At 44.0% G+C, this 12799-nt stretch overlaps 1 protein-coding gene across 1 annotated transcript in view; it reads right to left on the reverse strand.

The window, feature by feature from the left end:
- The window catches only part of LOC132117981 (contactin-4-like), a 101450-nt gene that overhangs the window by 28326 nt on the left and 60325 nt on the right, over positions 1-12799 (reverse strand). Inside the window, exon 8 of the mRNA XM_059527421.1 lies at positions 12419-12558. Within this exon, the coding sequence (XP_059383404.1) occupies positions 12419-12558 (140 nt within the window). The remainder of the gene's footprint in view (positions 1-12418; positions 12559-12799) is intronic.

Raw genomic sequence — 12799 nt, forward strand, 5'->3', positions numbered from 1 at the left:
GACAGTTTGTTTAGGATTCTTTGATGAATAGAAAGCTAAGAAGAACATCACTGATAAATCAACATATTGGAATGGTTTCTAAAGGATTATGTGACACTGAAGACTGGCATAAAGGCTAATGAAAAATATATGTGTAACAGGTGTCTTTTTAGGAAGAAGGGAGCAGAACGGAAATCCAAAGAGGGAGGTTTTATGATGATGGTGGACAAAAACATACAAAACTCAGCGACGCTTTCACAAGGACACTACAACTCAGCTGCTTAAATGATGGACGGATCTGGAGACTGGGGTGGCCATAGCGGATCTGGAGACTGGGGCGGCCATGGTGGTAGAGGTCTTCACAGTGCACCCGAGACCCGTCGACCCAGGACCTGACCTGGGAGCCGTACGGGTTTGGGTCTATATTTTAAATGATCAGCCGGGTCCGTGTCGGGTCCGAATCTATTACCTCGGGTCCTGGGTCTGATTAACATTGTGTGTAGGCTAATACCCGTGCGATCGAAGTCATCTGACTCGGAGAACAGCCGGCCGTCATCAAACACTGCTTGTGTTTTTTGTAACTTGCAACTTGTAAAATTAGGAAAAGAAAAGAGTGAGCCAAAAAAAAGCGATCTCTCTCTCTCTCTCTGCCTTTAGAAGCAGAGCGCGCAGAGTTAATGCAAGTGCACGCATGGTGATGATGCTTGCAGACTTGACACACTAATATTGAATATATTTCAAATCAGCAACACAATCTGAGGTGAACTGTCACATGAATGTTTTCTGTGACGCTGCAAATCAACCTTAAATATTTAAGGTTGATATAGCTAGCATGCATGTGCAGTCTCGAGCGCGTTTCATGTTTCTATGGCAACCAGTGAGGGACACTTCAACCGCCAAACCACGCTTTACATTTTCTCCCATTTTTATAATAATAAATTGACGGTTTAATCTTAAAGTTTTAATGGTCAGATTCAGACTCGATGTAGAGCAGAGAGCACAGAGATGATCGCAAATAAATAACGTCAGCGGCCATGGCACGAGCGATCGTTATTACAGTTCAAAAGGGCAAACAGTCAAAGTTATTATGCGAGTTAACTTGAGTCAGAATGAACATGTGCACAGTTGCATTTGTTATCCGTAACAGTGACATCAAGTGGACTTTTGAAGCTGAAATAATGAGTGGATTTAGCTTGGACTTGGAATAACATGGATAACTTTCTTGTCGGAGGATTGTAATGCATCACAGGCAGTCAGGTACATGGAAGAGAGACTACGGCTCTTTAAATTAGGTAAGACAAAAAGCTGTTTTTTTCGCAACAGGTTTATTGACTTGTAATAGCAATTTAAGGTGGAATAACAATCGGGTCCAGTGGGGTCTGTGTCTTCCCGGTGAGTTCGGGTCTGGCTTTTGAACAATTAGACGGGTCCGGGTCGGTTCATTGTAGTACATTACGGGTCTCTTTCGGGTTCGGGCATGAATTTTTGGACCCAGATCTGGAGACTCGGGAGGCCCTGGCGGATCTGGAGATTTGGGAGGCCCCCCCAAAATACTTGGGAAAACTTATGGGATGGGACTCAGGGCCTGGAGCCGACACTGGGTTTAACTGGGGTTCAGGAGCCCTCCCTGGGCTCATCTGGGAATCAGGAGCCCTCCCTGGGCTCGTCAGGGAATCAGGAGCCTCATTTGGGCTTAACTGGGGTTCAGGAGCCCCCCCTGGGCTCGTCGGGGAATCAGGAGCCCTCCCTGGGCTCGTCGGGGAATCAGGAGCCTCACCTGGGCTTAACTGGGGTTCAGAAGCCCTCCCTGGGCACAATTCAGTACAATTACAGTACAATTTCAGTACAAAAGTACAATTCAGTTACTTAAACGACGGACAAACTAGAACCAAACAGAAGGGGTTTATAAAACACAGGGTAAGTAATTAGAAGAACAGAAACAGGTGTGGAGAAATCGATTAACCTAACAAAAAAAGGAAAATGACTAAATAAGGAAAAAACTCAAAAACAAGAGAATGGCAGTTCATGATTGTGACAATATATATATATACACACACACACACACACATACATTACATACATTTTATCTATGTATCTAAATAAAAAAAGACTATAGATATACAGTATATGATCCAAAGTAACTACTTGAGTAGTTTTTTTTTATCCAATACTTTTTTTTTTACTATTACTCAAGTGACTATTCAGACTATTACTTTTAATTTTACTTTAGTAAATATTTCAATAAGTACTTTTACTTGAGTACAGTTTTTGGGTACCCTACCCACCTCTGCTTAAACCCACATGCTTTTGTTAAAGAAATGACAGTGTCTGTAGCATTTCTATCAGTGCCCGTTTCTCCATTAGGGCGATTGGGCGACGCACCACCAAAGTGCGAAAGGGAGGGATTTTTTTTCTTTCACATTCAACCACAGTGTCATGCTAGCTTTTACCATTCTAGACTGTTTGTTCTGCCTCTAAATAGTCCAATCAGCGTTGAGTCGCATTTTGTGTAGTACCGGCCCTTTTTGGGCGATTTCTGTCAAACTGAGAATCGCCCCGAGTGCTCTCATAGACTTCCATTCAAAGATCTTTTTTTTTTCAAACTGCAGGCACTGAAATGCAATCTCAATGAGTTCCGGGAGGGCTAGTCCTAACATGCTTTCGTCATCGTGCGTAACCTTAACTTGTGCAACAACTGGTGGGAACAGTACGGTAAATTTTTGGTAAATGACATAAGAAAAACAGGCGATGAACACTATCAACAGCAATGATTATATGTTGCAATCAAACTTATAGCAAAATTTGGTAGTTTAATTACTCATAAGTGACAGCCCTAAAATATATAATTTAAAAGTACATAGAATAAATACAGATTATACAACAGTTAGTTTTAGTGCACTCATAAGAATAAATAAGAATGTCATTGCTGGTAATAGCACTGAACATTTCACTGTTTGTATTACTCTGCCAGTTTACTATATAGACTTTTCACTTCTATGGTTTGCAATATTGTGACTGATCTATTTAGTTCGTGGGAGGAAAAAAAAACCTGCTTGTATTTTTTCTGAAATGTCTATTAAGTCTGTGGCCTGTCACAGTTGTGTTCAATTTCAGTACAACTAAAGTGCCTTTAAGACAAGTTATTTCACTCAACAGTAATCTTAGTAACACCCAGGGTAGCTGTTTTCTGTGTCTGCAGTAAACATAAAGGTGCAACTTACTTTAAAAGGCAAAAACGTCTCCAAAACTGTTTTTATAATGTGACAATAGTTGTATCATAAACTTAGTTTCTTTAGCTTAAATCCCACAAAATGAACCAAAACAAATGGCAACACAAAACGTCTCTAGGTTACGTATGTAACCCTAGTTCCTCGAGGGAATGAGACGCTGCTTTGAACAACGGTTTGGGGAACGCGCTTAGCATGAGCGACTCTGAATATGGTGTGTTATCAGTCCAATGGCAGAGCGTGACGTCACAGGCGGGGTGACGTAAGTGACCAGGAAGCTATAAAAGCACGAGCCGCGCAGCTGGCATCAGCTTCGAGTACCAGCAAGCGCCGGGAGGGGTGCCGGGGGTATGGCTCCGAAACGCAGCGTCTCGTTCCCTCGAGGAACTAGGGTTACATACGTAACCTAGAGACGTTCCTCTTCAGGAACTCAAGCTGCATCGAACAACGCTTTGGGGAATGAGTACCAATGCCGCCAGACTACCAGAGAGGTGATAGCCAACAGAAAGGAGGTTTTAAGTGTAAGATGTCTGTCTGAAATATCTTAAATGTGTTCAAATGGGGGTTTGCACATTGCTTCTAACACCACAACCAAGTCCCACGGGGGAATATGGGACCGTACTGGAGGTTTCAGCCTCAGCGCACTGCAGAGGAAACATGTAACTAGGGGGTGTCTTCCCAAAGACTGGCCTTTGAGAAGGGCGTGGTAGGCCGCAATGGCCGCCACGTGAACCTTCAACGCGGAGAGGGTCAACCCTGCAGAGAGCCTGGCCTGTAGGAACTCCAGAATTGTACCAACTGGACAGTTAGTTGGTTCTAGCTGACGGTCTCTGCACCATGAGGTGAAGAGTTTCCACCTTAGGGCGTACAGTTTCCTCGTTGAGGGAGCTCTGGATTGGAGGAGGGTCTCAACAACCTCGGTTGACTCGTTGTCTGTGTTTTCAAAGCTTAAGTTAACAAATGTTTTAATTTGCCTAACTATTGACCTGACCCTGTAGACACCATAATCCCACTCCGTCTCTCTCCTGCTTTCCTTTTTTTTTTTTTAATTTTTTTTTTTTATGGTGGGCGTTTACACAGCTGCCTAGAGCAGTGCTGATTGGGGAGAACGGAGGTGCCCTCACTCTATTGGTTAGTAAGACTGTCACTGAAGGCTGACAGTCATGCATATGCTGGAACAGAGTAATATCGCGTCCACATTGCAGGCTTTTGCGATTAGCAAATCGTAACATCTCAAATCGACTTCGATTAATCGCACAGCCCTAGTACTCGGTACCACCGGTACTTAAAGAAACCTGGTACCATGATATTTTCATTTTTTTAGTACCGATGGTACCGAAGTACCGGGTCTTTTGACAACATTAGATTGTGGATGTCATCACTGGCTTATTAGGCACAGGGTGTGCCCTGCCCGTTCAGATTGCGAACTAGAAGTTGACAGATATTTGTAGAGCTGTAGGCTGGGCGACCATCAACATGTTCGGTAGATTCTATAGCCTTCATGTGGACCCGGTATCCTCCTGTATTCTCACCTCAAATGGGTAGTGGCACTAAAAAGCCCTGGCTAGTGTCGGCTTGTTAAAACTACTCCAGAGTGTCCGTACTGTAGACCCTGTCAAGCTCCTCCATCCCCTCAGCAGCCAGGCATGGCGGAGTGTCTGGTGCCAGGCCTTCACTCACTGAATCCTTGAGAACTGGTACAAGGCTTGGTCCCATATGTGAGACCTAAGTGGATCCCATATGTGTCCACAGTATAGCCTCAGACCATTTGTTTCCCTGGCAGACTTCTGCCATTTCCAAGAGGGTTACAATTACCTCCAAATTTCCATATGCACCTAAACAGATGTTAATATGTGTATTTGCTCCCGAGACCTCCTTCAGGAAAGATGGAGTTTCCGCAGCATCCCTGATCCAAGTGGAAAGGGTACATTTTCCCAGTGTTATCCAATCTCACTGAATGGGTAGTGCTAAAAGATTACCAAGATGGCGGCGCATCCACACGCAGCGGCTTCTCTCTGTCCCGATAGAACGGTGACATGGCTCAGCAACGGCGTTCCAGACTGCGATATTCAGCTCGACCAGCTTACGTGCTATCGAGCGGACAGAGCTGTCGTTGCGGGAGGAAAAACCAGTGGCGGCGAGTTTTTTGTTTACATCCATGACTCGTGGTGCCACAATGCTGTTGTGATCCGCAAACACTGCTCACCCCTGGTGGAGTTTATGATTATTAAGTGCAGGCCGTTCTATCTGCCGAGGGAATATACTGCTATACTTCTTATTTCAGTGTACATTCCCCTGATCAACATCATCAGAAACAGGAACGACGCACTAAATGAACTGTACCAGCACATCAGTGAGCAGCAGACAGCACATCCTGATGCTTTTCTCATCATAGCTGGGGGTTTCAACCATGTTGACTTAAAGAGTGTGTTTCCAAAAATAAACCAACACATTAACTGTCCAATACGAGGTAATAACATTCTGGACATTGTTTACACCACACAGAGAGGAGCTTACAAAGCCCTCCCCCACCTTGGAGCCTCAGACCACATCACTGTCATGCTAATGCCTGCATACAGACTGCTCATTAAAGTCCCCAAACCTATTCACAAACAGATTAAAGTGTGGCCAGAAGGATCATCAGAGGTTCTTCAAGCCTGCTTCAACACAACTGACTTGGACATGTTTAAGCAGGCTGCCACATGAAATAACACCCCTGACCTCCAGGAGTACTCAGAGACTGTAACTGCCTACATCAACAAGTGTATTGACGGTCACATTAACGGTCACAAAAACCATCACTGTCCGGGCCAACCAGAAGCCGTGGATGATAGGGGAGGTCTATAGACTCCTGAAGACATGGAACGCTGCCTTCAGAGCCGGAGATGAGGTGGGTCTGAGAACAGCCAGGGCCAACCTGTCCCACGGCATCAGAGAGGCTAAGAGACAGCACTCCAGGAGGATAGCTCATCAATTCAGCGACAGCAGAGACACTAGGAGCCTGTGGCAGGGGATACAGACCATTACAGACTACAAGCCCCCACCACGGACCTGTGACAACAACATCTCTCTGCTGAATGAGCTGAACACCTTCTTCGCTCCCTTTGAGCAACAAAACAGCACCACTGCACAGAAGACTCCACCTCCTCCCGGCGACCAGGTGATGACGCTGATCCCAGAGAGCGTGAGGAGATCATTCAGCAGGATCAATGCTCGCAAAGCTCCGGGTCCTGACTACATCCCTGGGCATGTACTGAGAGACTGTGCAGCAGAACTCACTGATGTCTTCACAGAAATTTTCAACATCTCACTGAGTCAGGCTGTTGTTCCCACATGTTTCAAAACTACCACCATCATTCCAGTTCCAAAGAAGCCATCTCCATCCTGCTTCAATGACTACTGACCTGTTGCACTTACCCCCATCCTCATGAAGTGCTTTGAATGGCTAGTCATGCACAACATCAAGTCTGCCCTCCCCCCCTCCCTGGACCCCTTCCAGTTTGCATATCGGTCCAATCGGTCGACCGATGATGCCATCGCCACTGCCGTCCACTCAGCACTCACACATCTGGACAAAAAGGACTCATATGTCAGAATGCTGTTCATTGACTTCAGTTTTCAGGAACTGAACTGTTTCAGAAAAGATGGCGCCGGTGTACGTGGCATGCCGTCTGATGTCTCTGCTACTTTGTGCTATTTTTGTGCTTCTATCTGCATCAAACTGCTACTCGCTTCTGGTTTATGATCGCCAGTTACTTCTGGATATTCGAGACTCTTTCGTGGCCACATATAACCCAGAGTTAAAAAGCTCTGTGGCTGGTTCACAATCCTGCTCTCCAAACTCTACCTGGGATATTCCAGAGTATCTGCGTAATTGGCATCATGGTGTTCCCCGCAGAAAGCGCCGCAGGAGATGCGGCAAGTGCGGAGGAGTTGCTGTCAAACTGAAAATGGCGCTACACGCTGGCCGCACCACCCGCGCATCCAGCTTCGTCTCCATGACGACGTGGAATCTAGGAGTTGGCCGATGTGCTGCTGGTTGGCGTTTGCTCGATCCACCTGTTCGCTGGCTTCGGACCACTCTCCAGGACTCTTATTCGACGATCCCCTGCTACCCTCCGATCCGTGTTCGCCGCGGTGGAGCTAATCTACAAAATCTTCGATCCTTGAATAGAGTCTTCTCTCCCGCGATCTCTGCATCGGCACCTTCCAGGATGGCTCTGATTTATATTCGGTCGCTTGTCAATAAGACGTTCATCTTAAATGACTTTTTTACTACCCACGCATTGGATTTTATGTGCATCACAGAAACTTGGACGAAGATTGGTGATTTAAGTCCTTTTGCTGAGCTGATTCCGGCAGGCTGCACATTCTTTAACTCTCCGCGCTCTTCTGGCCGCGGGGGTGGTCTAGCGGTGATTTTAAAAAACACTTTTAGTAGTTACTGTCGCTCTGTTCCGTCTACAATCTACAGTAGCTTTGAAGTACAGCTGTTGCGACTGGAATTTGACGATCCTGTTTTGTTAGCGCTGTTGTATCGCCCCCCTCACCTAGTGAAAGATTTTATGAGTGAATTTACTGCTTTTATAGGTGAATGTGTAACTAATTACAGCAATATTCTTCTGCTAGGGGACTTTAATATTCATGTGTGCTGTCAGTCAAAACCTCTAATAATGGAGTTTTTAAATCTCATCAATTCATTTAACATGGTTCAGTGGGTGAAAGATCCCACTCATACTCGTGGTCATACTCTGGACCTGGTACTCTCACATGGCATTTCCGTTACTGATGTTCAGGTTTTTGACACTCTGATCTCTGATCATATGCCTGTACTGTTTTCTATGTCCTTTCCTCCTTCAAGATCGCACATTACTCCTACTGCACAATGGACTCGTTCCTTTTCTCCCTGTTTCCGTGATGAATTCACTAACACCTTTAATGAGGTGTGTCTGTCTCTGTCCCTGGAGTCACCCTTACCTGACTTGGATGCTGAAGAACATCTTAGTCTGTTCAATACTGTATGCTCCGAGGTTTTAAATACCACTGCTCCTTTAATAACTAAGAAGTCAAAACCTAAGACTGAACCATGGCTCAATGATACCATCCACTCTCTGAGGCGAGCATGTAGAAGAGCAGAACGTAAATGGAAAAGTGATAAGCTTCAAGTTTCTTATGAAATGCTGAAAAACTCCCTCAGTGCTTTTCAGAAAGCCATGATGTCTGCTAAGTCTAAGTATTTTTCTAATTTAATTTTAAAAAACCATCACAGTTCAAAAGCCTTATTTTCTGTGTTAAATTCTGCTCTAAATCCTCCTGTAAATGTGATTTCAAACCCCTCATTATCATTATGTGAAGGTTTCTCAAGGTTTTTCTGTGAGAAGATCACCTCTCTAAGAGCTCAGTTACAACCTTCTGCTATTGTCTCGCCTGAACTGGGTTGTTCTTCAGCCATATGGAGCGTCTTTGACCCAGTTTCTCTTCTGTCTCTCAGAGAAATTGTTGATCACTTGAAACCTTCCTTCTGCTCTCTTGATGTTCTTTCTCCCCGTATTTTGAAACAAATTTTTGATTCAGTTGGAACAAATTTGGTGTCTTTTGTGAATAAATGCTTGAGCACAGGGACTATCCCTGATAGCCTAAAACAAGCTACTGTTACACCTCTTCTCAAGAAACCTTCACTTGATGACAAGGATTTTAATAATTTTCGACCGATCTCGACACTACCTTTTATTACAAAAGCATTGGAGAAAACGGTTCTTAATCAACTCCAGTCTTTTCTTAGCTCAAATCAAATTCTTGAAACTTTCCAGTCTGGTTTTAAGCCTCTGCACAGCACCGAATCTGCTTTATTAAGGGTCTCTAATGATATACTGTTAGCGACTGACGCTGGTGACTCAGTGATCCTAATACTGCTAGACTTAACCTCGGCTTTTGATACAGTTGATCATAAAACTCTTTATCCCGACTAGAATATCTTGTGGGCATCCAGGGAACTGTTCTCAGTTGGTTTAAATCATATCTAACAAATAGAAGTTTCTCTGTTAAACTTGGTAATTTTTCTTCCTCGCCTGTTCAACTCTCCTGTGGAGTGCCGCAGGGGTCTATTCTCCCACCCTATTTTAAAATCGCTGCATTGGCTACCAGTGCATTTTAGAATTGAATTTAAAATTCTTATCTTTGTTTTTAAATCCGTAAATAATCTGGCACCAAGCTATTTGTCCGAGCTTCTCTGTCCACATAATCCCACACGAAATCTGAGGTCTGGTGACCAGAAACTTTTGTCTGTCCCCAGATCACGGTTAAAGAATAGAGGAGACAGAGCCTTTGCGATTGCTGGCCCTAGGCTGTGGAACAGCCTTCCATTTTACATCAGAGCGGCTCAATCTCTAACTGTTTTTAAATCCTCTCTTAAAACCTACTTCTTTTCTTTAGCTTTTAATACATTGTGAGCTTTTGTCATGAATGTGTGGTTATGTCCTTGCTTTGTATCTTGTGTATTGTTCAGCACTTTGGTCAGCCCTGTTTGCTGTTTTTAAATGTGCTATATAAATAAATAAAAACTTGAAAAAAACTTGAAACTTGAGTTCAGCATTCAACACAATCATCCCTCAACAGCTCATTTACAAACTGATCCAGCTGGGGCTCAACACTTTGCTGTGATACTGGCTGTTGGATTTTCTGTCTGGAAGACCTCAGGCAGTACGGGTCAGCTGCAACACATCCAGCACCATCACACTGAACACTGGGGCCGCACACTCAGCACGTTCCTCTGACCATCAATGGTGCGACTGTGGAGAGAGTGAGCAGCACCAAGTTCCTGGGTGTGCACATCACAGAGGACCTCTCCTGGACTGAAAACACTGCAGCACTGGCACATCAGTGTCTCTACTTCCTACGCAAACTGAGGAGAGCCAGAGCCCCACCCCACATCATGTACACCTTCTACAGAGGCACCACCGAGAGCATCCTGTCGAGCTGCATCACTGTGTGGTATGGCGCCTGCAATGCGTCCTGGCATCACTGTGTGGTATTGCGCCTGCAATGCGTCCTGCCAAAAGACTCTGCAAAGCATAGTGAGAGCAGCTAAGAAGATCATTGGTGTATCTCTCCCCTCCCTCCAGCACATTTACGGAACCCGTCTCACTCGCAAAGCCCTCAGCATCGCAGGTGATCCCACCCACCCGTCACACAGCTTCTTCAGCCTGCTGCCATCAGGGAGGAGACTGAGGAGTCTCCAGGCCAGGACCAGCAGACTGAAGGACAGCTTCTTCCATCAGGCTGTCAGGAAGCTGAACTCACTCCCCAACTTGCCCCCCCTCCACTCTTTTGCCCCAGGCATCACTGAACTATGAACTCCCTCCCCCAGATCTCCCCCCGACTAATATACGATGACATGCACCAGTCACTTTGTGCAGTATTGGTCTGCTCACTACCTCATTCAGCATGGACCTGACGTCATTTCACTACCTCATCAGTCAGTTAAATAAAATAACTGCTCTTGAGCCCTTTGTCACTTTAATCAGACTTTAATAAGCTTTTGTTTTTGCACTAAAAATCTTTTATCTGCATTGCTGTTCACTTCATTGATTTGCACTCTATCTGCCATTTGCCTTGCGCTGCTTTATTTAACTTTATTTTTAATGTAATTATATGTCTTTTTTACATTCCCTTATTGTATAGTTGTATCTACATTTTATATTTGATCTAGATTTTTAGGCTTTAATGTTAATGTTATCTGTATGCACCGGCTGTCTGAGAGTAACGCAATTTAGATTCTCTTTATTTATGTATTGTACATGTGGAAGAATTGACAATAAAGCAGACTTGACTTAACTTGACTGACTTCTACAACTTCTACCCTGGCCTACACCAAAAAGAGGCACAGGTGGCTTGCATAGGGTCCTGGAAAGGGCAGCATCCATGTAGCTTTGGCATCCATGGAGCCATCCAATGTGATGTCGAGAGTGACCGACTGAAAGGGAATGTCTCGCTTACGTATGGTAACCCTCGTTCCCTGAAGGAGTTAATGGAGACGTCACATCCCATCACCACGGCTGCTGTACCACCGCTGAGAGGACGGGTCACCAGCTGGCTCCACAGCGAAAACCTGGTATGCATTGCACCTGCTGCCTTTTTATACTCACGCTGTGATCAGCTGCACCTGGATGCAATAATTGCATGCCAATGTGCATTGGCTCGTTTAGTTTACACTCAAAGTATTTTGGTCTATCGAAGTGATATCCCAATTCGTCGGTCATCCAACTTGACATCAATTCCCTCCTTCATGGAAACCATACATAACAGAGATGTATTATGGTAAAATATGGTGGCTAGTTTTTTTCTGTTTATTGTAATCATCAAATAACAAACGACACCCTTCTTCTATTCCTCTGACTACATGGATGACCTTTGGTCTGAAGATTGATCAAACGCTGAAGTAGCCGATGGTGACATTTACAAAATGGTAACACCTCAGCTCATTAAGAGTGCAGTCTCACACCGAGATTGTGTTCACTATCTCTCAGAATGAAAATAAGCTCTGTTGTACATGACATTAATACAGCACAGAACTAGTCAGAACCTTACAACAACTGAGACAAACCTAAACCAGAGCTTTGGAATACACATCCAGAATCCTAAAAATAGACAAGATAATACTGAAAAAGGCAATATAAAGTCATTGAGTGCCGTCTTTTATTTTTTTATCACATCTTGTTTTTAAAACTGTTGTGCATGTGCCTTAATGTATACCAGAACAGTCTTTATGGTACCCCTAGGGAAAAATATATACTAAAATGTATTTGAAATACATTTACATATTTTCTGTATGTACTTAATAAAAATACCCTGCAATTGTACATTTAGAATACTAAACTGGTATACTTAAAGTCTACTAATTTGGAAATGCTGGGTTGTTTCAATGCAACTTTGGGTCAAATATGGACTAACCCAACTGTTGGGGTAAATTTAATGTTGACATAATTGACATTTTTGACAAAATTTAAGCTGTAGTTCCCATTTCCAGCATTCTTTGCATGAGACTTAATCAGGAGAAGAAAAATCCTGAAATTAAGTATAATTTATTTTGTGTTATTGAAAAAGATGAGAAAAGATTGAGACTTGAGATTTAGATTTCAATTTCCTTCTAGTCTTCCTAAATTGCTAACTTGCCCTTTAGGGGCACTAAAGATAAAGCGAACCGCAACTCCCACCTCAAAGGACTCGAGCGGTTCTCCATTCTTCAGCCACCTGTAGGACGGTTTGGGCTTGGCGCTTGCCTTACACTCCCACAGCAGAGATTCATCAATGGCTTTCTGCACATCCTGAGGCTTCTCCACCAGATGAGGGGATGCTGAGATCCATCAATAAACACACAACACACAGCGAGATATCAGCACCTCACAAAACGCTGCTGATAAAAATGAATTTTCAACAGCTCCCTGAATCCCAGACAGACTTAGAGTTGGTTATTGATTAGCCTCTGTTAGGAATCAGTAAACCAACCAAGCAGTTTATGAGCCAATTAATGAACAAATCCAGTTATTAATCAATCAACATTGATTAGAATGAAGAAAAAAAAGCATAATACTATA

This window comes from Carassius carassius, chromosome 37, assembly GCF_963082965.1.
Source record: "Carassius carassius chromosome 37, fCarCar2.1, whole genome shotgun sequence".
Taxonomy (NCBI): Eukaryota; Metazoa; Chordata; class Actinopteri; order Cypriniformes; family Cyprinidae; genus Carassius; species Carassius carassius.